The following is a 25,746-nucleotide window of genomic DNA, read 5'->3' as shown; positions in this document are numbered from 1 at the left end:
AAAAAACAACCCGGTTCCTGTTTGAAAATGTCCGAGGACTCGTGGGCGCTGTCGGTGGACGTGCAGGAGGCGACGGCTCCATCGGCTCAGGTGACTTTTCTTTACCCGCAGGTGATGAACGCAGGTCCGGCTAGCGTCGCCCGTTAGCCCCCGGCTAGCTTAATCTCCCGCCCGCTAACCCCGCCAGCACGTGTTTGTGTCATATTTTATATATAAATAAACATCGATGGTCCAGTTGAGCTTCGTGTCCGCCATTAAGTCCGCAGATGATAATGTGCAGTGACGCAGCTCCATCGACTCCCCAGTTCAAAATTCCACTCACCATTGTTTCCAGTATCACTCGGTTGGATGAACTTCATCACAAACCAGTGGAGTCGCCTCATGTGATTCATCCGTGGAAACTCTGTTGTTGAATCTGTCTCTTTTCTCTCGTTTAAAACCAGTTTAAAATATCAACTGGTGTGAAAACAAAAAGCATAAACTACCAGAAACAAATGTGCATTGTTATTATTATTATTCTAATGTCTTAATACTAAACAAAAACAAATGTCGAACTGTCAAACATTAAATAAACCAGTATGTAGCTCCAACAGTTGAACTTAGTGTTATCATTGCGTTTTCTCATTAAGCTCGTTAATAGGTTTAACTACATCATCTTCTCCATCAAAGGACATTTTTAAAAGGTCTTAAAAAGCTTTAAATTTGATTTTAATAATGATGCAAGATCCACTAACTCCTTAACTTTAGACGTCCCTCGTGTACGAAACCATAATTGGCAGAACTGGGTTCAGTTGCACCTGATTAAATGAAAAGATTTACAAACTTCCCTAAAACTACAGTCTTTTGGATTTTAAATCTTTACTGTGTGTTGTTTTTAATGAATCTTGTGACTGTTTTTATTCATTAATTAATAGTTGTTTAGTTGTTGCTCGTGTTTAATTGTTTGTTGCTGATTGTGAATGTTTCTTGTTGTTGGAGAAGAGATCTTAATGTGACTGCCTGAATAAATTCAATAAAAATAAATGATTTTACCTGGAATTGATTTAAACTCTTATTTTTCTCTTCACCAGTTTGACATTTCAAAGAAAATGTCTCGAACGAGGAGTTCCCTGAACACGAGAGGAGACATAAACGGTGACTTCCCAAACTATTTACCCATATTGAATTTAATAAGACGAGAGATTATATCGCTGACTAACGGTGTGTGTGTGTGTGTGTGTGTGTGTGTGTGTGTCTGCGTGCAGGCAACGTTGTGCGGGGAGACGGCGAACATGGAGACGAGCCGGGCCCGGCCGATCAGTCGCTGCTGCACAAGATGATCCGTCGCTCTCTGGTGCGGAACAGGAACGAGGTGGAGGTCCTGCAGAGGGACCCCAACTCGCCTCTCTACTCCGTCAAGTCGTTTGAGGACCTGAGGCTGTGAGTGTTTGTGACAGGAGCACGTGCACACAGCTGGGTGCAGCATCTAAAACCTGGGGGTATAATACAACCTCCCTGCAATAAAATCTATTCTTTTAATGGGGCCAAAATGTAAATCAAATAGTTTGGTGCTAAATTGATATTTAAAAAATGGTACTAGTGCCTAAACGGGGCCAGAAACTATACTTTAAACAAATATATAAAGGAGGGTTGACGTTAAGAGCGACTTTTTTATTGCTCAGACAAATTGGAAGCTGTTTAAAGTATACTCAATTGAAATATACAAATATAAATACGCACAAAACTCTGAGCAAGTCAATGTGCCTGAATACAGCCACACTTTCAACCATGTGTTAGTGGATTTTCTTTTCATTTTCAACATCAACAAAAGGTAATTTTCCCTGATGTGCACAGACTTTGCATACACCTGCGTTTTACTCCTCCTCCTCCCCCACCCCCACCACCACTCCTGTCGTTATCTTGACTCAATATCCAACAGGAAACCTGAGCTGCTGAACGGTGTGTACAGCATGGGCTTCAACAGACCCTCCAGAATCCAGGAGAACGCTTTGCCCATGATGCTGGCACAACCGTGAGTGGATTTCCACTCCTTTTGAATTGCTGAGACACGTAAATCAATTCATAGACACGTCAATGGAAGGAAAACACAAGTACAACAAACTAGAATTTATAAAATGCACTGTTCTGCATTGTTTATATTGTAAAATAAATATTTTCATACCTGCAAACATAAACGCTGATATCAATAAGTATTCATCGGCTGTTTAAAAAGTGTCTAATTACTGTTTTGTCAATCAGCTTATTGTTGCAGCTTTAAAATTTACCGCAACTACTTTAATTTAATAGCAATAGCTCAGCAGTAGTTGTTTTTGAACCATCCCTCATATCAGGTTTGCCTGTGTGTGTTTTCTGTGGTTGCAGACCTCAGAATCTAATCGCCCAGTCACAGTCCGGCACAGGTAAAACTGCTGCTTTCTCTCTGGCCATGCTCAGCCATGTAAACCCAGCCAATAAGTGGACTCAGGTAAGCGTAACATGTCGCCTGCAGAGCCAGCCAGTGTTGTTATTCAGCTGAAGGCCCCAGAATGAACTCGCCATTGAAAACTGTTTTTCGGGTTTTCAGTGCCTGTGCATCTCGCCAACGTATGAGCTCGCTCTGCAGATCGGTCAGGTCATCGAGCAAATGGGGAAGTTTTGTCCAGATGTGGAACTGGCGTACGCCATTCGAGGCAACAGAAGTAAGAAAGGGATCGTGATTGTAATTGCGTCTGACGGAATAAAACAAAATGCTGCATGAGGTTGTGTGTTTTCAGTGGAGCGAGGCACTAAGTTGCAGCAGCAGATTGTCATTGGAACACCGGGCACGGTCCTGGACTGGTGCATCAAGTACAAGTTCATCGACCCCAAGAAGATCAGCATGTTTGTGCTGGACGAGGCTGACGTGATGATCGCCACGCAGGGTCATCGGGATCAGAGCTTTCGAATTCATAGGTGGGCTCCTTCCACAGAAAACTACAAACGCTTATTGCAAAAATACGAAGCAGAGTTTTTTCTGTTGCGTCGTTCAACAAGCTCCTCCTGTCACGATGTTTTTCAGGCAGCTGACAAAGGATTGCCAAATGCTCCTTTTCTCCGCGACCTTCGAGGACTCCGTGTGGGGTTTTGCCAAACAGGTGATTCCCGACCCAAATATCATCAGGCTGAAGCGCGAAGAGGAGACGCTGGACACCATCAAGCAGTACTATGTGGTCTGCAAGGAGGAGGAGGACAAGTTCACAGCGCTCTGCAATCTTTACGGAGGCCTCACCGTTGCACAGGCCATTATCTTCTGCCGTGTAAGTCGGACGTTTTAACCTTCCACAGCCCAGAGTTTTAAAATGTCTGTCTGTTAGATCCCATTTACACATGATATAAAAATGCTTTATACACAGCCCTGCACTACAAATTCAGGTGTAATTTAAATACACATATTATATTATGTTTTATTTAGTATGTATATCCTTATGTTTAAGTTGCATGTTTATAATCTTACACATTTTACTGATGCTTTAATTTGACTACCTTCTTTACTGCTGCAATTTGGCAAATTACACCAAAGATAACATAAGATAATCCTTAATTACTCCCACAGCGAGGAAACTACCTATTTTCATTTCCTAAAAATAATCTTTTTTTGTCTTGTCAATATTAATAATCAATAATACATTCTGGTATCTGAAAACAAAGTACGGTCAGAGTTCCACATCTGAGCAGAAGTCGTGTGATTAACAACATAATTATCTAACAGGTTTTTCAGTTTAGCTTATGCATGTTTCTTCCCAGACCCGTAAGACGGCAGCTTGGTTATCTGTAAACCTGATCAAAGAGGGCCATCAGGTGGCGCTGCTGAGTGGAGAATTGACGGTGGAGCAGAGAGCCGCGGTCATTGAACGCTATCGCAACGGCAAGGAGAAGGTGCTCGTGACCACGAATGTGTGCTCCAGAGGTGAGGGAGATAAAGATGGACAAGAGCCAGACTTTAAAAAGCTTTATCGTAGACTTTATTTAAAGATGTACGACATGACGGTTTCCCAAAGTGAAGCTAAAGCATCTCAATCACCCACCTGGTTGCTGGATAGTGGGAGGAAGTGAAGACACGTCGTCCGTCTTAATGTTCTGTCTATGATCTTTATTGAGAAACGACTATAAACCCGTTCTTGGCTCCGTTACAGGTATCGATGTTGAGCAGGTGTCACTTGTGGTAAACTTTGACCTCCCTGTGGACATTGATGGAAATGCCGACAACGAGACATACCTGCACCGGATCGGCCGCACGGGACGCTTCGGCAAAAGAGGATTTGCTGTCAATATGGTTGACAGTGAACACGGCATGGATATCCTCAACCAAATCGAGATTCATTTCAGTACGTGTGCAGTTCTCTCACTTCGATCATGTCCAACACCAACTATAAAGATCCTGACTCTTTGTCCTTCCCTCCGTCTTCCTCCAACAGACAGGAGAATCCCAAAACTGGACCCAAGTGATCCGACAGCGATGGAGAAAGAGTTCAACCGTTAGCTCCGACCGGCGCAGCTCAACCTCAGCTGTGACTTGAGTTCTTACCAGAGTTTGTGTTGGCAATTTATTGTTTACAGAAGAAATGCATGCAAATGTTGATGCATGCAAAACCAGTGTGCCAAAGTTTTCACTTGGATTTCATTTGATACTGTGATTGATTTATCACTGAAGTCACCTTAAGCCTTAATGCTGCGTCTCCCAGAGACTTTAAACTAACCGCTGGCTGTTAAAACAGCATTTAAGAAGGGTGGATATAATCCTACTGTTGATGGTTTGCTGTGTTTGATATTATTTTATTCTTTGTTTTGTTTTGAAGTGTATTAATGGGAGATGAGAAATGTCTCCTCTCTAAATCTTTGCATGGTTTGATTAGAAACTATCCTTGAGTGACTTGAAGCATTTTAACATTTAAAATGCCAGTTTCGGTCTAGTGGTAGTTGATTGTGAATTCCCCGAACTTCGTTTGGTTGTTTATAAGTTTTGTGTGGATAAAAAATAAATAAATATATTTGCTGTCTCGTGTAAAAGCACTTGAGACAGTTTATTGAAACGACACCTTTTGTTTCTGGCACCTTGATACTGGCTGTGTCTTTATCAGCCGCTGAACTTCCTCAGAATATACAATATGTTTCAAAGATACGACACCTGAAACATCTGTATTCTCTGTGCACTCTGTGATTGTTTGTTTTAATAAAGTTTCCAGAGTGAGCAGGAGGCGTCTTGGTGTTTTTTATTTGAAGACCTTTGATTAGTTGGTACAATTTTACTTCTCTATCCGACAAGAAATAATTCAGTTGCTCCGTTCAGTGTGGAAAAATAAAGAAACTGGTGTTTATGACATGATTCATACAAAGAACTAGAAATGTTGAAATGTGGTTGTACGAATCCAGAATATATATTTTTACTTTAACTTTGTTGTTTGACATAAATCTAGGTTATCTGACAACTTCCCTTTTTCATTATATTTCCACAGTAAAAACTAAATTGTGTGGAGGTTTGTTCTCTACTGAGCTCTGTTTCCACTTTTTATTTATTAGGTTTTTCTTTTTGATGTCTCCAGTATAACAACCCCACACATACAGAGGAAGTTTGAGACTTTAAAAAGCATAAATATAACTTCATGTAATCATATTAACACACTTTACAAGCAGGAGAGCAGTTGTAATTTAAAAGCAAATTGTGATCATTTCTCAAATATCAATATACTGCATTTTATATAAGTTATTTGGCGTTAACCATAAAGGGTTGGACAGAGAGAAATCATTCTGCACAGGGGTCAGAGGTCAAGCATCCAAATAAGGTAAACAATGGAGGAGGGGGGGCTGTACATATCACCACACAGACAAACTTTAAAATGGTTTCATCTCAATCATGTAGCTCCACACTGTCATTGTTATTCCGTGTGATGCACAGCACTGATCTGTTCATGATGCCGCTCTGGGCCAGAGTCATATTCATGTCCGTGAAGCTCCTGCGTGGCACATCCATGGTCTCGATGGAGACCTCTCCATACGTCTCCGTGAACCTGGCCTCTGCACTGGCCTTCACCGTCAGCAGAGCGTCTGTGGACTCAAAGTGCTGCTGAAACCTCCTGCCGCACGGTGCTCGGACGGCTAACAGCAAACCAACACTGGCCCCGTCTTCGGCTCCTAATGGTTCTAGGTCTGAGGTGTTGGGCCACATCCTGAGCGACACATCCGCCCTGTTGTCCCCCTCAGAGCTGGAGGTCCGCCTCTGCTGCGGGACGGCATCATCAGACAGGCTGTGTATGTCTCTGTCCAGGCCTCCTCCGGGACTCACCTCTGACCGCCTGCGCTCTATGGGTGGCAGGACCTTGAGCTTGTTTAAGGAATGTGGTGGAACCGCAGGAAGTTGCTGCAGCATGTGCAGGACCTCATCCTGGCTCGGCCGCCACATGGTGGCCCGGGACCCTGGGACGAGTGGAGGTTCTTGTCAGGATTGTTGTTGCTTCGCCCTCTTGAGAAGTCGGGTCCTGGGTTGAATCCCAATGTCCCCGTTAAGGACTCGAGCTCTGAGCCGTCGCAGACATTAGTTGGTCAATGATTGAGTGTGAGAGGCAGCGAGGGCAGACTGCCTGGATTCTTGTTCCAGGCTCTTGTCTTACAGAGTGAACGAGGGGTAATTGTTTGATAATTAATTTATTCCTTTTTGGAAAAATCATAATGTGAAATCTATCTATCTATCTATCTATCTATCTATCTATCTGTCTTTCTATCTATCTATCTATCTATCTATCTATCTATCTATCTATCTATCTATCTATCTGTCGATCTATCTATCTATCTATCTATCTATCCATCCATCCATATGTCTAACAGTAAACAAGGGATGACTTAAACGTGCACCTTACTGAATCAAGAATTGGGCCTGGATGTTTTCAGCCCCTCAGTGGGAGAATGTGGCCCCTGATCCTAGATCAGCTTCTGCATGAAGGACCTGAGCCTTCACTGAATAACTCTGAGTCTCTGGGGCTGGACGCTGTGACTGTTTCTTCTTTAACGCATCAGTATCCAGATGTTGTAGCATCACAGCAGCATCTGTCTTTGTCGATGAAGATTTCCACTCACTTCCTGCTCTTCAGTCCTGAAGAGAGAGTGAAGAAAGTCTCACCTGAGTTAACAACAAGCCTCCATTTCCCCGAGAACAAACATGGCTGACTTTGAAAAACATGTCACACAACATGACACGTGTTTACATGTTCGTCCCTGAAGCTAAACTACACGTTAAAAACATGAACATACCTTGTTTCTGTGCGCAGGAGTTCAACGTTTTCCTCCCAGTTTCACTTCCTGCCTTCAGCGTCCATGTGAGTCTGGTTGTCATGACGACGACATCAGAGGCAGGGCGCTCCCTGGTGGTGGAAGTACGCAGACGCAGACACACACACGCACACACACACACACACACACACACACAGATATGACTCTAGTGTTTGAAGTGTCTTTATTTAATTGTTTGGGGTTAATTGTGCGACTCTATGTCACAGAAGTACAGAAATGCTGCTATTTGATTTATTTTATTATGTGCATAAAATTTAACTAAAGTAATTCCCCTAATGAAATCTGAAACTATACATATTAATTATAGTGTCCTTAAATTTAATGAAGCTGCTCCAAGTTTCACACACTCACTGATATCAGTTCCCTGAATGTGCCGGATTTTCTTCATCTAGATGCTTCAACAAAGCCTGATTTTAAATTATTTCATTATTTCTACACATGGATCCACGTGAGATTGAATAATCACAAGACATCTGGTTTCTTCCTCATTCATTAAAGATTTAGAAAATCACCTCCTCATGATCCTCAGACAACAGATAAAAAAAGTCCAGATCAATAAATAATAATCAGACAAATTATTTTTTGATTTATTTGTTTTATTAAGCTACAGTGCTGACGAGTTCTGTTTGAATTCATAGTAATATATAAACAATATACAGTACATTGCATGTATCATCAATACAGCATTCACTTCATGTACATTAGCTGCACCAACACTGGATGTTTGTGCTTCACATTTTAAATTAAAAAAAAATGCCCAAAGATCATAGAAAATAAAACAACAACAACTGAACTTTTCATTTAATTCAACCCAAAATTAACAGAATTTTCAGATTCTGTTTGTTCGGTAGATATTTAAAGATTCACTGTATTCAGCACTTTTGTTTCTTAGTGTAACAGCCTGTTCTCTTTACCATTGAATTAGCTTAGATTTGGCACATTTAGACTTTATTTTGTCTTTGGAGCAGTTTTAAAACTCCTCCTCTAATAAAGTTGCAGTTTTCTACCTGTCGAATTAAAGGTCTAATTTTTATTTCATTAATTAATACCAGAATCTCGCTGATACGTAAAAAAAATCGCGACTGGTGTCAGATCAAAACAGCCCTGAAACTATTTTCTTTTTCGCAATCAATCGATAAAGAAAACTGACCAAAAACCCCCAAATTTACCAAAATCACTTTCAAAAATCAAGAAAAGAAAAGCAGCAAAAAGTAATAAATAAGAACCCAGTGTTTAAAGTTAAGAGGCAGCATCAGTGTATCTTCTTTTTTGGGATAAATAATGAAAACAAGCAGCTTTTGGCAGTGAATAAGGACTCCAATGATTCCCACTGTAGGTCTCTGTAGAGCCTGATGGAAATATTGGGATCTGCTTACATTTTCCAATATGAAAACTTGTATTTCACAGAATGAACAATATAGAAAAGATCTTCATTTATGTTGACATTTTAATTAATTTGGTTATATTCGTAACTCTCTTTTTATTTCTAGTTAATTATAATTAAGTTTATGGTTAAACTGTAAAATTTCGATCCTCAATTCTCAAGTCTTATTTGAGGGGTTTGATAACAACATCTCAGGAGTCAGAGCCAATTTTTTAAAATCGATATCGATCGGCCTATAATTTACTGAATTAAACAGATGATTCAGAGATGCATCACTAGAAGTAAAGACAAACATGCAATATTATAATTAACAGTAGATTTACATTCAGATCTGCAGTAGGTACAGACTAGTGTCAATGTAATAATGAGGAAATATTTGTGCCCAATACCAAACGGATAATACACAACTCATAGTAGCAGCTCGCTCACCAGCCCGTCACCAGGGACACATCTTTAATGGTGTCACGTATAAAGAGGTAAACAACAGGACTTCTCGCTCTCTACGGTAAATCAAGTAGGTTATGTTGAGCGTAAAGTTTCTCTGTTACTTGGTAAACCTCAGAGATGAGAGGCAGGGCTTCTCCCAGCATGGCCACCACCTGCTCTGAGGGGCCCACATTCATCACCTCGAAGAAAGCAGGACGCCCGGGGAGCACGCAGAACGCCACGCCCGCAGCCTTGCGGACCACCCAGGGGTGGTACTGGGAGAGGGACTCGTTGTAGGCCTCTCCGCACATGACGGAGGTCTTGCCGTCCTCGCTGCTGGTGCGGAGGCGCTCCAGGAAAAGTTCCAGCCACCTCAGCGCGCGGTGGAGCCTCAGCAGGGTGCGGCAGCCGGACTCCTGGTGGATGCCTCTCTTGGTCAGGTCCACCAGATCCTTCTCCAGCTCGTACTTCACCATCGACTGGATGGTGACGTACTGAGACCCGTTCTCGCCGTTCAGGTGGCCGACCAGGATGAGGATCTTGCTGGAAGCATCTTTGGAAATGAAGCCAAAGATGCTGCCTAAGCAGTTCAGGAACCTGGAAGAGTGATTACACAAAAACAGACTGTTAACAACTCGGACATTTAGCTACGCATAAGTATTATATCAACATGTATTGAATGTTTTTATAGTGATAATTAGTGATATTGTTCTATGGATCAGCCATAGTTGAAGGTTGGGGATGAGGTTTTGCTTGGAAGTCAATGCAAAGTTCTAACAATGATAAGTGCACAAACTTTTTTGATTTTATATTTTGTAGTAAATCATTTGCACTCTTTGATTTCAAATGACATTGTATTGATTTGCTTGTTTTCTTGTTTTCATTTGGCCTCTTTGTGGCGGCTGTTATAAAACGTGCTCTATAATTAAAGTTATTATTATGATTAATAGTATTTTTGAGCACAACTTGTGTGTGTAGGGCTGGATATCACCAATTATTTCCCAAATAGATTCGAACCTGATCACAAGGTTTCGCTTTCTGATTCAATTCGATACTGATTCAGTTTGGGATACTTCAATTTACAACAACAGTTCACGATAACAAAGGTTGTTGGACGATATATTGTCCTGGAGATATTGCGATAAATGATTTTACCGTCATCGTTTCGAAACCATTTCTTACCACTGATGATAGTAACAATGATGATAATGATGATATAATCAAATAATAATGCAGCTTCGCTCTTTCAGAGAGCAATTGACTTTTAAATCTTCAGAATATTCAGTCCGACTTTGGAATTAGAATAAAAAAATATTAAAATATCCTAAACAAATAAAACATTCAATAAAATAAAACCACAAATAACCAGAACAATGAATAAAATGGACTCTCTGGGGTGAAGATGAAAGCCAAGCAGCCCAGTGAACAGGATTTAATGGGAGAATTAACCACTTACTTGATGAGCCCTCGCCAGCCGTCCACGTAGTGCTGGAGATCCACGTCTTTACTGTCAGTCAGACACAGTTTGAAGGTGTCGAGAATCTCCTGGAAGCTGAACTTCTGCTCCTCACACGAACCAGCCATGTTTTCCTACCAGGAAGTGCAGGTCGAGCAGGAAACCGGGGAAGGAACGAGGAGTGACGGACGCTGACAGACTTCCGGTGTCAACGCGCACACGCCCCCGGATGTTTACAGCCGGAGACGGAAACACTTCACCTGAGAAGAACACGAAGAACTGAGAGGAACCCAGAGGAACCCAGAGGACATTTCTGTGCAGCGATGATCCACCTGCTACTGCGCAGACTCCCGCCGGGAACACACCGGAAGTCTACGCACGGTACCTTCAGAATAAAGGCGGAGGAGGGGGGACTGTGCAGCATGTTGGGAGAGAAATCAGAAGAAAATGGAGGCACAACTTTTGCAAAAACTTAAATGGTGTAGACGTATTAAAACATCTATTTTTACATGTGGGGTGTTGCACAAAACTTCCACTTGTGTATTTGTCAAATGCACAACTTTGTATAGATTCTATCTATCTATCTATCTATCTATCTATCCCTCTCTCTATCCATCCATCTATCTATCTATCTATCTATCTATCTATCTATATATCCCTCTCCCTATCCATCTATCTATCTATCTATCTATCCCCCTCTCTCTCTCTATCTATCTATCCCTCTATCTATCTATCTATCCCTCTCTATCTATCTATCTATCTATCTATCTATCTATCTATCTATCCCTCTCTCTCTCTATCTATCTATCCCTCTCTCTCTCTCTCTCTCTCTCTCTCTCTCTCTCTCTCTCTCTCTATCTATCTAAAACATTTGGATCCATTGACTGTTCCCTTAAGACTGGTTTTACTGTGAAGGTGCTCACCGGAAGTCTTGATGGCGGGTAACTTGACAGCCCTAACGCGTCACGTGTCCACATCAAATCAGACAATAAACATCTTTGCACATGGAGGCTCATTAACAGGAAACAAGCGGAGTCGTGTGATTTAACTGCAGCTGTGGAAACATCTGGGTGAAGGAGAAGGAGGAAACATGCCGGAAATAAAAGTAACTCCACTTGGTGAGTGACGCTACAGAGGCGAGTTAGCACAGCTAGCATCTGCTAAGCTAGTTGTGCTAACATACTTTACCTCAGCTAGAGAACTTTAGTGTGAAGTGACTGTGTGTGTGTGTGTGTGTGTGTGTGTGTGTGTGTGTGTGTGTGTGTGTGTGTGTGTGTGTGTGTGTGTGTGTGTGTGTGTGTGTGTGTGTGTGTGTGTGTGTGTGTGTGTGTGTGTGGGAGGAGGGAGGGAGGAGGGAAAGTGTGTGAGTGAGGGAGGGAGTGAGGGAAAGTGTGTGAGTGAGTGAGTGAAAGAGTGTGTGTGTGTGTGTGTGTGTGTGTGTGTGTGTGTGTGTGTGTGTGAATGAGTGTGAGAGAGAGGGAAAGGGTGTGTGTGTGGGAGAGGGAAAGTGTGTGTGTGTGTGTGTGTGTGTGTGTGTGTGAGAGAGAGTGAGAGTGAGTGTGTGATGTGTGTTTGTGAGTGAGTATGTGTGTGTGTGTGTTTTAGTGTATTGTCAGTTTCCTCACAGCTCCTCTCTCGCTCTCCAAGGTGCTGGACAGGATGTTGGTCGCAGCTGCATCCTCGTGTCCATCGGGGGTAAAAACATCATGTTGGACTGTGGGATGCACATGGGATACAACGATGATGTGAGTGAAGCAGCTCATCACACAGAAACACACTGAACAGATGAAACTGCACGTCCACAGTTTGTTTTGGGGCCGATGACGATATATATACACCAATATGCATATTTTAAATTGGTCAATCAGTAAATCGGTCCGCCTCTTGCATTATCCCAATTATTCAAAGTCTGTATTGTCGTTCCAGAGACGTTTTCCAGACTTTTCCTACATAACCCAGAATGGACGTCTGACAGAGTTCCTGGACTGTGTGATCATCAGGTTTGTTCTCAAATCAGCTTTTTTATTTTAAATGTATTTCAAAGTAAATCGAACAATCCTGTGTTTTAACTCGCCTCCAACCTGTTCGCTTCGCAGCCATTTCCACCTGGACCACTGTGGCGCTCTGCCCTTCATGAGCGAGATGGTGGGCTACGATGGCCCCATCTACATGACCCACCCCACCAAGGCCATCTGTCCCATTCTGCTAGAGGACTTCCGCAAGATCACAGTGGACAAAAAGGGAGAAACCAACTTCTTCACCTCGCAGATGATCAAAGACTGCATGAAGAAGGTGGTGCCGTTGAACCTGCATCAGACTGTCCAGGTGCGTAGAGCCCGACGTGCGCTCGCTCTCTGTCTGTTAATCATCCCTGCACCAGCTGCTCGTCTCTTTTGATGGCAAACCGCGCTGTTTCTGTTGTGCTGCTGGCAGGTGGATGACGAGCTGGAGATCAAGGCGTACTATGCAGGCCACGTCCTGGGAGCTGCCATGGTGCAGATCAAAGTGGGATCAGAGTCTGTCGTCTACACTGTGAGTGTCAACAAGTCTGCTCCGTGTTCAGGCTCAGTTATTCTGCCTTTTTATTATGCAACCGTCACTGTCCACCTATGCATCCTTTAAGTTATTAGGAAATACATCCACCAGAGGGCAGTAAGGTTGTGATAATACACCAGTGAAGAAACCCTGTGCTCAGGCAAAGTCTGTAGTATCTAACTCAATCCTAACTCTGTTCTGCCTTTATCGAAAAGTCTTCGTCATGTCTTATGGTTGTCTTGGACTATCGATTTCCAGTGGTACTGTTCTGTTTGTGTACGGACAGAAGCCGTCTCTGTATATGAATCACATTTTTTGGCATAAACGATCCTTTTAACGTCAGAGAACTCCACAACAACACGCTTAGAAGAATGTCTTTTCCTTTTCAGGGAGACTATAACATGACGCCCGACAGGCATTTAGGGTAAGTGGTCTTTACTGTATCCATCGATTTTCTGCTGGGGGTAAATTCTTGTGACGTTACAGTCTTTTCATCCTTGTATTGTATGTTTTCAGTGCGGCGTGGATCGATAAGTGCCGTCCAGACGTCCTCATCTCCGAGTCTACGTACGCCACCACCATCCGAGACTCCAAGAGGTGCAGGGAGAGGGACTTTCTGAAGAAAGTGCATGAATCCATAGAAAGAGGAGGAAAGGTAGAATTCAGTCAGTTGAATATTGTATTTTGGGGATTGTGGTTTTTGATTTTTTGATTTTATTTTTATCTTTTCAGGTCCTTATCCCTGTTTTTGCTCTTGGAAGAGCTCAGGAACTCTGTATCCTGCTGGAAACATTTTGGTAAGGGGTCGTTCCCAGAGACAAAATTCCCAGAAGCTCTTAATGTTTGATATTTTCAATGTAGGTTTGTGAACGTGAACAAGTTCCAACTAAATAAAAGGTCATTTCACGCATGAGGGACTGTAAATAGGAAGCACAAAAGCCTTTTTTGTAGATAATAAAAAGGCTGCTGCTGATAATGTGTGAACTTCTCCATTGGACAGACTGTTTAATTACCTCCTCTCACCAAACAGGGAGAGAATGAACCTCAAGGCCCCGATCTACTTCTCCACTGGGCTGACGGAGAAAGCCAATCACTACTACAAGCTCTTCATAACGTGGACCAACCAGAAGATTCGAAAAACCTTCGTACAGAGGAACATGTTTGAGTTCAAGCACATCAAGGCCTTCGATCGCTCCTACGCTGATAATCCTGGACCGATGGTAAAAGTTACTTTATGTCCGTCCGTCCCCCAAAGTGTGAAAGTAAAGCTGCAGTGAGCTACAACGATTCGTGCCCTTTCAGGTGGTGTTCGCCACTCCGGGTATGCTGCACGCTGGCCAGTCTCTGCAGATCTTCAAGAAATGGGCTGGCAATGAGAAGAACATGGTGAGACTCACAGGGAAATCTAAGGTGCTTTTAAAAAATAACAATACTTGATATACAACTAATTCTTCTTTTCTTAGGTCATCATGCCCGGGTATTGTGTACAAGGAACAATCGGCCATAAGATCCTAAATGGGCAGAGGAAGCTGGAGATGGAAGGCAGATCAACGGTAAGATGTTTTTTATTTTCTGTATTTTACAAAGAACTCGAACAATTCAATAGGCAAAGAAAAAGAAGAACACGCTGACATTGGTTCTTTGTTTCTCCTCCTTTGTAACAGTTGGACGTGAAGCTGCAGGTGGAGTACATGTCCTTCAGTGCCCACGCTGACGCTAAAGGCATCATGCAGCTCATTCGAATGGCAGAGCCCCGCAACGTGCTGCTGGTGCACGGGGAGGCCGCCAAGATGGGGTTCCTTAAGGGCAAGATCGAACAGGAGTTCAGTAAGAGTTCCTCCACTCGTTCACATCAACATCGTTCGGCTCATTAAAGATAGATTATAATATAATATATAATATACGTGCGCTCACACCAGGATGAGCGGCGGGTTTCAGTCCTCTTAATGTTTCTGTTTTTTAAATGTCAGGCATAGACTGTTACATGCCCGCTAACGGGGAGACGGTGACTGTGACAACAAACCCCAGCGTGCCCGTGGACATCTCACTCAACCTGCTCAAGAGGGAGATGGCGCTCGGAGGTAGGTTTTCATTATAGTTCAGGAGTTTTTAAGTTCAATTTGCAGCCGAATGAGTCATAAACGTGTTCTGGCACGTGGTGAACGAGGTTTAGGTGTCTCGTGCCCACACAGTGTCGCTCGGTGTTTGTTCAGTACTCTACACGACTGGTAATCCTGCCCCGCGCTTAAATGCTTTTATACACCTTCTCCTGTCCTTTTGTTCACTTTCCAGGATGGGTGAATATTTAAATCATAGTTAAATATTTATGGTTGATGGCAGAGCCAAATAGTTTTCCATTTTACATAACAAACATTTTGCCTATTTTCCTAATTCAAGTTCTATATATATGGTTTTATTTGTGTTTTCTTTTTATTTATGGTTATTTATAATAAAGTTTATGATCAAACTGTAAAAACATCAAGGCTCACATCCATTTCTTTGTCATAAGGGTTTGATATCAATCTCTGTCTCGCTCTGGTTGAACTTTACAATATAGTTATAGTAATACTTTACAATATTTAACAATCTACATGGTTGTTTCTGTAATTATTAGCTTTTTTATTTTCATATACTCGTTGTGACAATGTACTAAATCATTCTTGTGTTGAAGGTCCTCTGCCTGATCCCAAAAAGCCTCGCACCATGCACGGAACCTTGATCATGAAAGAAAACGTGAGTTTATAAACTAGATGCCAGAGTGTTTCTCTTTTTTTTTGATATTTTGAAAACTTCTTCCAACAGATGAGCTGCAGTCTAGTGGGATTGACACGTTCTGATTCACTTGTCTTGTTGTTTTCCCCCGAGCGCAGAGTCTGAAGCTGGTGTCGTCAGAACAGGCGCTGAAGGAGCTCGGCCTCAACGAGCATCAGTTGCGCTTCACCTGCCGCGTGCAGCTCCAGGACCCGCACAGCGACCCCGACACACTCCACAGGATCTACACGCACCTCAAAAGGTGAGAGGAGGACATCAAGTGTCTCATCTGCATTATGTTGAAATTCTCCAACACCATCCACCTCTTCTCTCTTTATTCCACCTGCGAAACACATCAGGTTTTTGTTTTTTATTCAGAAAATAAGCTATTTTCTCCCACTTCTCATGTCGTCTAATTTCCTCATTTCTTTAAGTGTGTTTGGGATGTACAGTATGTTTCATTTTTGTCGTTTTTTCCTTTTTTGTATTTCTTGTTAAATTATGTATCACTAGACAAATACAGCAAATGATGGTGTTACGTGTTCTAATCGCTTGTTTTCTGATTCCCATGGTTCAGCGTGTTAAAAGGTTACACCATCCAGCACCTCCCTGACGGCACCGTCATGGTGGAGTCCATCGTCATCAAAGTGTCGTCGTCCGCTGAGGACACCAACACCAAGGTCCTTCTGCTTTCCTGGAGTTACCAGGTAAAACATTTTCACTGTCTGAGTTCCTCTTACTGTCGCTTATGAATTAAATTCAACAATTAAAGCTGTTTAGTTTGGTTTTTTAAAAGCAAAGTCAACCTTATTGTCAGTTCTGCCTTTTGCACATGGACAGGGTTGAAATGTGATTTCTCTCTAATCACCGGTGTAAACATATGAGCAGGCAAAACATATCAGTACGCAGCTTATTAGGTGCTCAAGAAAAATAATACTTTAAAAATCTGCTGCCCATTCATTTCATTGAAGAAGGGACAAGACACATTCAATCCTGAAATCGCAAAGATCTTCAATTTACATTAAACTTGAGGATTAGTTCAATTCAAAGGGTTTATTTGTATTTGATTGTTCATGTTCTTGTTACTAGTGCTGAACATTTTAAATTAAATGGAAGGAGGATAACTGAGGTTCAGAATACATATTTTTTGCTCCGGATCCTTTTAGCCACAGCAGTTGTGTGTGTTTTCTTTGGCTGGAATCTGGTCTGACCACAGCACCTTTCGTTAGACGGTTTATTGTTTGATTCCCACGCAGACCTGAGAGAAGGTCTGATCAGAAGAAGTGAAAACACTGGTGTGGGTGAACAGTACGAGAGAAGGGGCTGTGAAAGCAAGAGGTGGGGAAACCTGCCTGCAGAGCGGTGTAATGGAAGAAGCGGGGTTTTTGTGGTTTCATGTGTTCCATGCTAAACAGAAAGAAAGGGCAAAACAAAAAAGAGTCGTATCTACTTTAATTATCATCAGACGACGATTGGCACTAAAATCAAACCCAGGACCAAACATTTTCTCAGTTAGCTTCAGTGTAGAGGAGACAACTTTTAACGTGTTATTCTTTAAAAAAAGAAGGATACTGGTTTTACGAGATGTGGAGATTCTTTTCATAGCATGAAGAGCAAAGGTGGAACCAGAACAGCAGAAAGGCCCGACAGTCCCCTTACGAAACCACGACTTTACGAGTCCACTAGATCTGGATTTTTATTTGGATTTACACCAAAATGTAATGGCTTCTTCACTGATCCATACCACAACCTCCCATCAAGTTTCATGGAAATCCATTGTGTGGTTTTTGTATAATCTTGCTTCGATTACAAACAAACAAATGGACAGAGGTAAAAAAAACCTATCTTCTTGGCGGAGCTAATAAAATACTGTGTATGAGAATGTATAGCCATCGTAAGAATCGTTTCTTCTGTTTTGACTTAAAGCTGTGGTTATTCTCCGTCAGGACGAAGAACTGGGCAGTTTCCTCTCGACTCTGCTGAAGAAGGGGCTTCCAGCTGGAATCTGCTGAAATCCCTTTTGGCCCAAAACCATAAACATTTGAAGCTCCACCATTCATTGGATCCTGGATTCTCTGGAATAGGCTACAAACTTCTTACCAGTGCTGATAACTTCAAATTACAGCAGACATCAACAACATCAAGGCTGTATTCCCCCCCGTTCTCCTGTTGTGATCGTGAATCTTAAATATATTTGTTAAAATTTGGAAGGATTCTGGTCTGATTGGTCCATTTTTTTCATACGGACATTGTAGACTCATCTCGAGACACAAGATAAAGAAAATCAGATCCCTGTTTTAAACCAAATCCCTTTATTTACAGCGTAAATGACAATTTCAATAAGCACTTTGCTGAAGTCTCCCGGTTTCCATATAGACAAGGAAGCAGAGTTATATTTACATTATATATCACAGGTTCAGTTCTTTCAGTCCACTGAAATCAATATAAGGCACCTCTGCTCCTCTGCACTCGTCCACACAGCCATGTCATCTTCCAGCGCCTCCATTTGCAGTGGCTGGTGGCGATAATTGCTCTGGGAGGTCAGGCACGTGTTGGGGGTGGCAGAGGGCCATGAGCGAGCTTCCCGCCTGGGCGTCGTGGATGCGGTTGGCGAGTGGAGCAGACCATGATGGCATCCATGCGTCGCAGGAGGTGCAGCAAGATACACACCACGTGGTTGGGCAGGAAGCAAGAGCAGCGCGGTAGCCAGGATAGTGTAAATGACCCTCCACTGACTCTTTAGGCTGTGTTAGTCCCTGATCTTGGAGATCGCCCTCACAGCCAATGGGTAACACACCAGGATGATGATGGAGGCAGCAGGGAGCAGAAGATCAGGCTCAACAGGCTATACGCCGCCAGGCGTGTTCACTCATCTTGGAAAGTTCTCCCAAACAACTGTGTCTTCCAGATTGGTGGCTTTGGTTCCAGAGGCCCCGGAGGAGGCGAGGCCAGCATCGCCCTCCCAGCGTACCAGAGCGCCACGCTCACGGCCAGAAGGCGCCAGGGCCTCGCTGCCTCAGGTAGCGTGAGGATGCACCGTGGCCATGTGGCCCAGTCACACAGATACAAGTCATGAAACAGATGCTCATGTAGATGTTGGAAAAGAGCAGGACCCCAGTGATACCGAGGCAGGCGGCGTCCCCAAACACCCAGTTGCTGTTGGGTGGTAGTGGATCCTGAAGGGCAGAGTGCAGAGGATGACGATGTCCGCCAGGGCCAGGTGCTGATGAACACGCTGAAGGCTGTGCGAGGGTGATCTTGAGAGGGGTGAAGACAGAAGAGAACAGCCAGATTTCCAAGTAGACCACGACTAACCAGGATGTAGACCACTGGGAGAGGTAGTACTGATATCTCCTCTGAGGAGGCTGCAGCCGTCTGTCACATTCATGATAGAGCAGCGAGGAGGGGGGGTTTGTTTGTGTGTCTGTGAAGAAGTCAAATGAGCGTGTAAGTTGGTTTTCATTCACGCTGCTGCCTCGCACACCGTCCTCTGTAACTGGAGCAACACAAACATATTTTCCATTCAGAGTTTTTCCTTTTAGTTTCACACAACATTTGGAAACTAATCTTTTTACTCATGAATCAGTCACATATCGACATTCCTTAATGTCTAATCCTTGCTTCTAATGCATTTCTCAAGAATCTTAACACATTCATCTGTTTTTGTTCAGGTATAAACTATGATGGACATTTTCACACTGCATACAACACATTGTACCTTATTTATTTACAGAGATTATCCAAAGAGGTAAATCAAAAAACGGAAGAAAATACTGAACACAAATAAATAACACTTCCTCTAGCAGTGTTTGTGAGACCACAGATTTTTATCTTACTGCTTTTATATTAGATGTTGAAACCTCTGTGACTCTCCTTCATTGCAGGAGCTGCTTCTAAGAGGTAAACGTGTTGTGAAAACTAAGCAGACTAAATAGAGCAATAAACAAAGGATTTTGACATAAACAAAATCACTTACCTGATTGTTGAGTCTGATCTCCAAATGTGGCAACACCTGAGATTGTTGTGCTGCTGCGTTATCACCGTGCAGCTGCTCTCTGCCGTTGTGTGAACCGCAGCTCTTGCTCCAGGCTTCTTAATTTCCTGTCAGCGCACCGTATGACGAAAGGAGCAGAAACCATGGCATGACAGCGAGATTCACCGCCCGCTGCGGTGTTGTGCTGAAGCTGGGTGTATGAATATTAATTACCTTGTTTGGACATTTGTTTATGTTATTATGAGTCTGCTTTAGAGAGTGACGTTTAAATAACCAAAACTTCCCTCGAGTTTGACAGCACCTAAACTGCAGCCTCTAAATGATCTTACAGTTGAATCAACACATCACAACCTTCCTTGAGGATTTATTAAAGCGCTGTTTATCAGACAGTGTTTGTGCTTTTCATAAACAGTTTATTAGAAATAAAGAAGGCACATAAAACTGTCCTTATAAAGTTTGATAGAGAATAAAAAAGCTGCAGACTGGACATTTCAAGCAGAATCATTGGATTTTTTGAGGCCATGTTCACAGTCATGTTCAAGCATATACCTTCCTTTTCCCAACATTTCAACCAGGCTACACAATCATGCGATAATTTCACGATATGTGCACAAGAGGTCACACATGCTTCACATTTAATTTTTTTATTCCAGGCCCTTGGTTCCTTGCGATTTCCAGACATAGAAAAAACTCATTTGTAGTTTGCCAACAAGGTCAACCTACTTCCAGGTTCGAGACCAGGCCCTTTTCTTTACACTTTCTATGCAGAGTTATTCACAGATATATGTAAGTTTTATTAAACTTATGAAGTTTCAATACTAGAATTTGACAATCTTGTTTTGATATAAAACCCACAGTCATATGTAATAGTAATAATGATATCTTTTTATTATTATCATTATAGAAGAATAATAACATAACATATCTATCTCTCTATCTGTCTGTCTGTCTGTCTGTCTATCTATCTATCAAAACAAATAAATAAATAAATTTTCGGACTACTTTTATTGAAGGGCTCAGACGAAGTCTGTAATGTATCTCTGAACATGATGAAGATGAGAAGTTGAAACCTTTTTATAAGTTCCCAGCCTCATTTTGATGATTATTCTTTATTATAATATATAATTAAACACTAACCGGGTTAAAAACTAAGATTTAAACACTATTTGATGCATTGACTTAAGTCAGGTCGAACTAATCTTATTGCTTCAGCTAAGCTATTCAAGCTAACCAGGTGTTGCTAAAGCTAACAGGAAACTGCTAAACAAAACGTAAACTTTACGTGAGATGTGGTTTATTTAAAGCGGTTTTTCGCAGCGTAGTTTGGTTTTTCGTCACATTGGCACAAGTTATTATTCATATGTAGTGTTCAGAATTACGCCTTGAGTTTTTAGTGGCGCTGATTCAACGCACTTTGAAGAACAGTACATCAGTGTTCAGTCATGCTTGATAGCGTTATATTTAGTACAAGAGTAAATCCTCGGTGCTTCACGTTTTCAATCACCAGGTCTCATCCTGCAGTCACAATGTGGAGGCGGAAGAGAATAAAAAAGTTTCATTTTATTTGAAGTTATTTCATCATAAAACAGAGTCGTACTGTTGATTGTTGAGTATCACATGGGCTGCCTCACGCAGCCCCATTAACCACCGGGCCCTGAAGGGGTGACTGGATTTCATCTGACTGTGCAGCCCAGTCCCCCACACAGAGTGGGCTGTGAGTTATTACACTTACACTAGATACTTAATATCAGTAAAACACTGTAGTGAATGGACATTAAGGCCAACCCAGATTCTACTACAAAAGTATTACTTTAATATGCCGCTTTTGTTGTAGACTTAAAGAAATAGGAAAAATAAAATAACTTGTTCAAAGCCTCAATCGTTACAGAGGTCTATTTCTTCTGTTTTAAGTTTGTAAATATAGTAACATTGCTTTAACATGAGAAATGTTGATTCTTAACGTCTACTTGCTGTAGACTCATTACAAGACACAACCGCACAAGATACGAAAATCAGATCCCTGTTTCGATCCGTCCTTTATTTTGATGTAAAATGACAATTTCAATAAACACTTTTATATAAAAGTCTCCAGTTCATATATATAGACAGGAAGCAGAGTTATGTTGCATTTATGTCTGCAGGTTCAGTTCTTTCAGTCCACTGAAATCGTATAAACACCTCTGCTCCTCTGCACATGTCCACACAGCCATGTCATCTTCCAGCGCCTCCATTTGCAGTGGCTGGTGGTGACATAGTACAGCTGGGGTCAGGCTGCGTGTTGAGGGTGAAGAGGGCCATGGTGACCAGCTTGGCGTCAAAGATGAGGTTGGTGGCGGAGCAGCTCTTGATGACATCCATACGTATCAGGAGGTGCAACAGAGACACCACGATGGTTGGAGCAGGAAGCAGAGCAGTGTGATGGCCAGGATGGTGTAAATGACCCTCAAGGCTCTTTTGGCTGTGTTAGTCCTGATCATGGGATGCGCCTCGCAGCCAATGGGTAACACACCAGGATGATCAAGGTGGGCAGCAGGGGCCGAAGATCAGGATCAGCAGGCTGTACACCACCAGGCATCCACTCGTGCTTGGAGAAGTTGTAAACAACTGTAGCTTCAGATTAGTTGGCGTTGGTTTCCAGAGGCCCCGGAGGGCCGAGACCAGCCTTCGCCACTCAGCGGCGCGCAGGCGCCCGCTCACGGCCAGGGCGCCAGGGCCTCCGCTGCACTCCAGGTAGGCGTGAGGATGCACCGTGGCCATGTAGCAGTCCCTACAGATACAAATTACTGAAACAGATGCTCATGTAGATGTTGGAGTAGAACAGGACCCCAGTGATGCGGCAGGCGCGTCCCCAAACGCAGTTGTTTCTGTTGGTGGTAGTGGATCTGAAGGGCAGAGTGCAGAGGGATTGTGATGTCCGCCAGGGCAGGTTGCTGATGAACACGCTGAAGGCTGTGCGAGGTGATCCCTGAAAGAGTGAGCGAAGAGCAGCCAGATTTCCAGAGTAGACCCACGACTAATGCCGGATGTAGACAGCTGGGAAGGGAGTGGTACTGATACTCCTCTGAGGAGGCTGCAGCCGAGCGTCAAATCATTCATGATGAGCGATGGGGAAGTGTGTTTTGTTTGTGTGTCTGTGAAAGAAGTCAAATGAACGTGTAGGTTGGTTTTCATTCACTTTCTGCCTCGCACACCGTCCTCTGTATGTAGCAACACAAGCATGTTTCCATTCAGAGTTTTTCCACTTTTAGTGTCACAACATTGGGAAACTAATCTTTTACTCATCCAGATCGATCACAAATAACACAAATAAAGGCAACACTTCTCCTAACGGTGTTTGTGAGACAATAGATGTTTTTATCTTACTGCTTTTATATTAGATGTGTGGCATCACAGGGGACAGGTTGTACCAGAGAAACATTCCTCACCCAGAGATCAGTGCCCACAACCCAAAATGGCCTCCAGGCTAGAGACTACAGCTCCCAGACTGCCTCATCGTGCACCCAGCTGCAGGTGCTTAAGGCCCCTAATTGAGGCAGGGCCTGGGAAACTGAGATAAAGGGCAGAGGAGAGCACCACAAGGAGGATTGGGGCCAGGTAGGAGAGAGGACGCCTACATGGAGGAACAGCTACTGAGGACCTTGCAGGGTTGGATTACTTTTGTTGGTGAAGAAACCACTTTCTCATCTGGGACGCTTTATGTTTATTCATGGCCTTTTGTATTTTGTATTTTTTCAATTAAAAAGACTGCCAGTGGACGGACAATAAACCTTTATTTTCATTTATACTGTCTACAGATGGTGCCTGTTTTACACGCTCTATTTTTGCTGCCACCTAGGGACAGCCGTGACACAACAGATGTTAAACCTCTGTGACTCTCCCTTCATTACAGGAGCTGCTTCTAAGAAGGTAAACGTGTTATGAAAACTAAACCCAGACTAAATCGAGCAATAAACAAAGGATTTTGACATTAAACAAAGTCACTTACTAGTTGTTGAGTCTGATCTCCAAATCTGAAAGCAACACCTGAGATTGTTGCTGCTCGTATCACCGTGCAGCTGCTCTCTCGTTATGTAGACCATGCGGCTCTTGCTCAGGCTTCTTAATTTTCTGTCAGCGCACCGTATGACGAAGGATCGAAACCATAGCATGACATGAGATTCGCCCTGCCCAGTCTAAAAATAATAAACTGAATTATTATGAATGCGTTGCGTTGTTTTATTGCATTTGTTTATATTATAATGATCTGCTTTAGAGGTAGCGTTTAAATAACAAAACTTACCCTTGAAGTTTGACAGCACCACAAACTGCAGCCTCTAAATGATCTTACAGTTGAATCAACATCACAATCTTCATGAGGATTTATTAAGCGCTGTTTATCAGACAGTGTTGTTAACTTTCATAAACAGTTTATTAGAAATAAAGAAGGCACATAAAAGCTGTCCTTATATAAAGTTTTGATAGAGAATAAAAGCTGAACCTGGACATTTTCAAGCAGAATGCGTGGATTTTTGAGGCCATGTTCACAGTGCATGTTCAAGCTATATACCTTCCTTTCCCAACATTTCCAACGAATACACAATCCTGTCTGATTGACTACGATGTGCACAAGAGGTCACACATGCTTCACATTTTATTTTTACTGCAAGCCCTTGGTTCATGCGATTTCAGCGTAAGAAAAAAACTAATTTTTTGTTGTTTTATAACCAGGTCAACCTGTTTTCGGTTCTCGAGAGACCAGGCCCCTTTTCTTTACACTTTCTATACCCAAGAGTTATTCACGAATATATGTAAGTTATCAAGCTTCTGAAGTTTCAATACTAAATTGACAATCTTGTTTCGATAACAACAACCACAGTCATATATAATGGCCAATGATATCTTTTGTTATTGTGACTTATAGAAGAACAACTTAACATATCCTATCTATCAAACAAATAGTGAATACATTTAGAGCTACTTTTATTCTGAAGGGCTCAGACCGGAAGTCTGTGTGCTCTGAACACTGATGAAGATGAGTAAGAGTTGGCAGCTTTTATCGTTCAGCCTCATTTATTGATAATTCTTATTATAATATATAATTAAACACTAACGGGTTAAAAACTAAGATGTAAACACTATTTTGATCGTGACTTAATTCAAGGTCGAACAAGTCTTGTAGCTACAGCTAAGCTAGCTAAGCTAACCAGGTGCTAAAAGCTAACAGGAAGCTGCTAAACAAAACGTAAACTTTACGTGAGATGGTTTTATTTAAAGCGGTTTTACGCGTAGTTTAGTTCGTCATTAACTTTGAAATTCTTATTCATATGTAGTGTTCAGAAGAATTCAGCAGAGTTTTAATTTGACATGATTCTTGCTTTGAAGAACAGTACATCAGTGTTCAGTCATAGCAGTAGCGTTATATTTAGAACCAAAATCAAATCCTCGGTACTTCACGTTTCAATCACCCGTCTCATCCTGCAGTCACGGTATTGGAGCTGAAGGAAATAAAAAGTTTTCTACATTTATTAAAGTTATTTCATCATAAAACAGAGGTCGTACTGTTGATTGACCAGGTATCTACATAGGCTGCCTCTGCACCTTCGTAACCGGGCCCTGAAGGTGACTGGTTATCCTGATATTGCAGCCAGTCCCCCACACAGGTGACTATTGGAGTTATTACACTTACACCACCTAGATCTTAATATCAGTAAAACACTGTAGTGAATGGGACATTAAAATGACCAGATGCTACAAATGTTACTAATGCTATGTACCCATTAATGAACTTAAAAGAAATAGGAAAAAATACAATAATTTGTTCAAAGCCTAAATCGTTGCACGAGTCTATTTCTTCTGTTTTAAGTTTTATAAAATATAAATAGCATTGCTTTAACATGAAATGTTGATTATTAACGTCTGCTT

At 42.3% G+C, this 25,746-nt stretch overlaps 4 protein-coding genes and 2 pseudogenes across 4 annotated transcripts in view; 2 read left to right on the top strand and 4 right to left on the bottom strand.

Annotated features, from left to right (window-relative positions):
• Positions 1–5,207, top strand: part of ddx19a (DEAD-box helicase 19a) — a 5,374-nt gene extending 167 nt beyond the window's left edge. Inside the window, exons 1-11 of the mRNA XM_035160205.2 lie at positions 1–90; positions 1,071–1,134; positions 1,245–1,419; positions 1,919–2,011; positions 2,362–2,464; positions 2,564–2,678; positions 2,754–2,931; positions 3,038–3,275; positions 3,763–3,925; positions 4,152–4,343; positions 4,434–5,207. The exon at positions 1–90 is cut by the window's left edge and continues 167 nt beyond it. Of these exons, the coding sequence (XP_035016096.2) occupies positions 28–90; positions 1,071–1,134; positions 1,245–1,419; positions 1,919–2,011; positions 2,362–2,464; positions 2,564–2,678; positions 2,754–2,931; positions 3,038–3,275; positions 3,763–3,925; positions 4,152–4,343; positions 4,434–4,498 (1,449 nt within the window). The 5' untranslated portion in view covers positions 1–27 and the 3' untranslated portion in view covers positions 4,499–5,207. The remainder of the gene's footprint in view (positions 91–1,070; positions 1,135–1,244; positions 1,420–1,918; positions 2,012–2,361; positions 2,465–2,563; positions 2,679–2,753; positions 2,932–3,037; positions 3,276–3,762; positions 3,926–4,151; positions 4,344–4,433) is intronic.
• A 303-nt stretch (positions 5,208–5,510) lies between these two features.
• On the bottom strand, positions 5,511–7,323 carry ubxn10 (UBX domain protein 10). Its single transcript, XM_035160207.2, has 2 exons — positions 7,261–7,323; positions 5,511–7,102 (listed from the first exon to the last, which is right to left on the bottom strand). Exon 2 carries the CDS (start codon positions 6,413–6,415, stop codon positions 5,864–5,866), a length of 552 nt encoding a protein of 183 aa, XP_035016098.2. The 5' UTR covers positions 6,416–7,102; positions 7,261–7,323; the 3' UTR covers positions 5,511–5,863.
• Positions 7,324–7,874: 551 nt separating this feature from the next.
• LOC118111503 (ceramide-1-phosphate transfer protein) lies at positions 7,875–10,736 on the bottom strand. The gene is made up of 2 exons (XM_035160159.2): positions 10,566–10,736; positions 7,875–9,706 (listed from the first exon to the last, which is right to left on the bottom strand). Exons 1-2 carry the CDS (start codon positions 10,691–10,693, stop codon positions 9,184–9,186), a joined length of 651 nt encoding a protein of 216 aa, XP_035016050.1. The 5' UTR covers positions 10,694–10,736; the 3' UTR covers positions 7,875–9,183.
• A 73-nt stretch (positions 10,737–10,809) lies between these two features.
• ints11 (integrator complex subunit 11) lies at positions 10,810–18,064 on the top strand. The gene is made up of 18 exons (XM_047340403.1): positions 10,810–10,946; positions 11,481–11,683; positions 12,213–12,310; positions 12,492–12,565; positions 12,662–12,890; positions 12,999–13,097; positions 13,490–13,524; positions 13,617–13,755; positions 13,833–13,897; positions 14,131–14,320; positions 14,403–14,486; positions 14,564–14,653; positions 14,765–14,927; positions 15,071–15,181; positions 15,772–15,833; positions 15,971–16,113; positions 16,429–16,558; positions 17,798–18,064. The coding sequence occupies exons 2-18, from the start codon at positions 11,656–11,658 to the stop codon at positions 17,861–17,863; spliced, it is 1,806 nt and encodes a 601-aa protein (XP_047196359.1). The 5' UTR covers positions 10,810–10,946; positions 11,481–11,655; the 3' UTR covers positions 17,864–18,064.
• Positions 18,065–18,392: 328 nt separating this feature from the next.
• LOC124851943 lies at positions 18,393–19,239 on the bottom strand (annotated as a pseudogene).
• A 2,758-nt stretch (positions 19,240–21,997) lies between these two features.
• LOC124851942 lies at positions 21,998–23,064 on the bottom strand (annotated as a pseudogene).
• Between the last annotated feature and the right edge of the window lie 2,682 nt (positions 23,065–25,746).

Source organism: Hippoglossus stenolepis, chromosome 6 (genome assembly GCF_022539355.2).
Source record: "Hippoglossus stenolepis isolate QCI-W04-F060 chromosome 6, HSTE1.2, whole genome shotgun sequence".
Lineage (NCBI taxonomy): Eukaryota > Metazoa > Chordata > Actinopteri > Pleuronectiformes > Pleuronectidae > Hippoglossus > Hippoglossus stenolepis.
This window is presented reverse-complemented; position numbering and strand designations above follow the sequence as displayed.

Coding starts and splice junctions, on each gene's coding strand:
- ubxn10 (XM_035160207.2), bottom strand. CDS start 6,415: ATGTGGCGGCCGAGCCAGGATGAGGTCCTGCACATGCTGCAGCAACTT.
- LOC118111503 (XM_035160159.2), bottom strand. CDS start 10,693: ATGGCTGGTTCGTGTGAGGAGCAGAAGTTCAGCTTCCAGGAGATTCTC. Junction 9,707..10,565: donor GGCTGGCGAGGGCTCATCAA/GTAAGTGGTTAA, acceptor TCACTCTTCCAG/GTTCCTGAACTGCTTAGGCA.
- ints11 (XM_047340403.1), top strand. CDS start 11,656: ATGCCGGAAATAAAAGTAACTCCACTTG. Junction 11,684..12,212: donor AATAAAAGTAACTCCACTTG/GTGAGTGACGCT, acceptor TCGCTCTCCAAG/GTGCTGGACAGGATGTTGGT. Junction 16,114..16,428: donor ATCTACACGCACCTCAAAAG/GTGAGAGGAGGA, acceptor CCCATGGTTCAG/CGTGTTAAAAGGTTACACCA.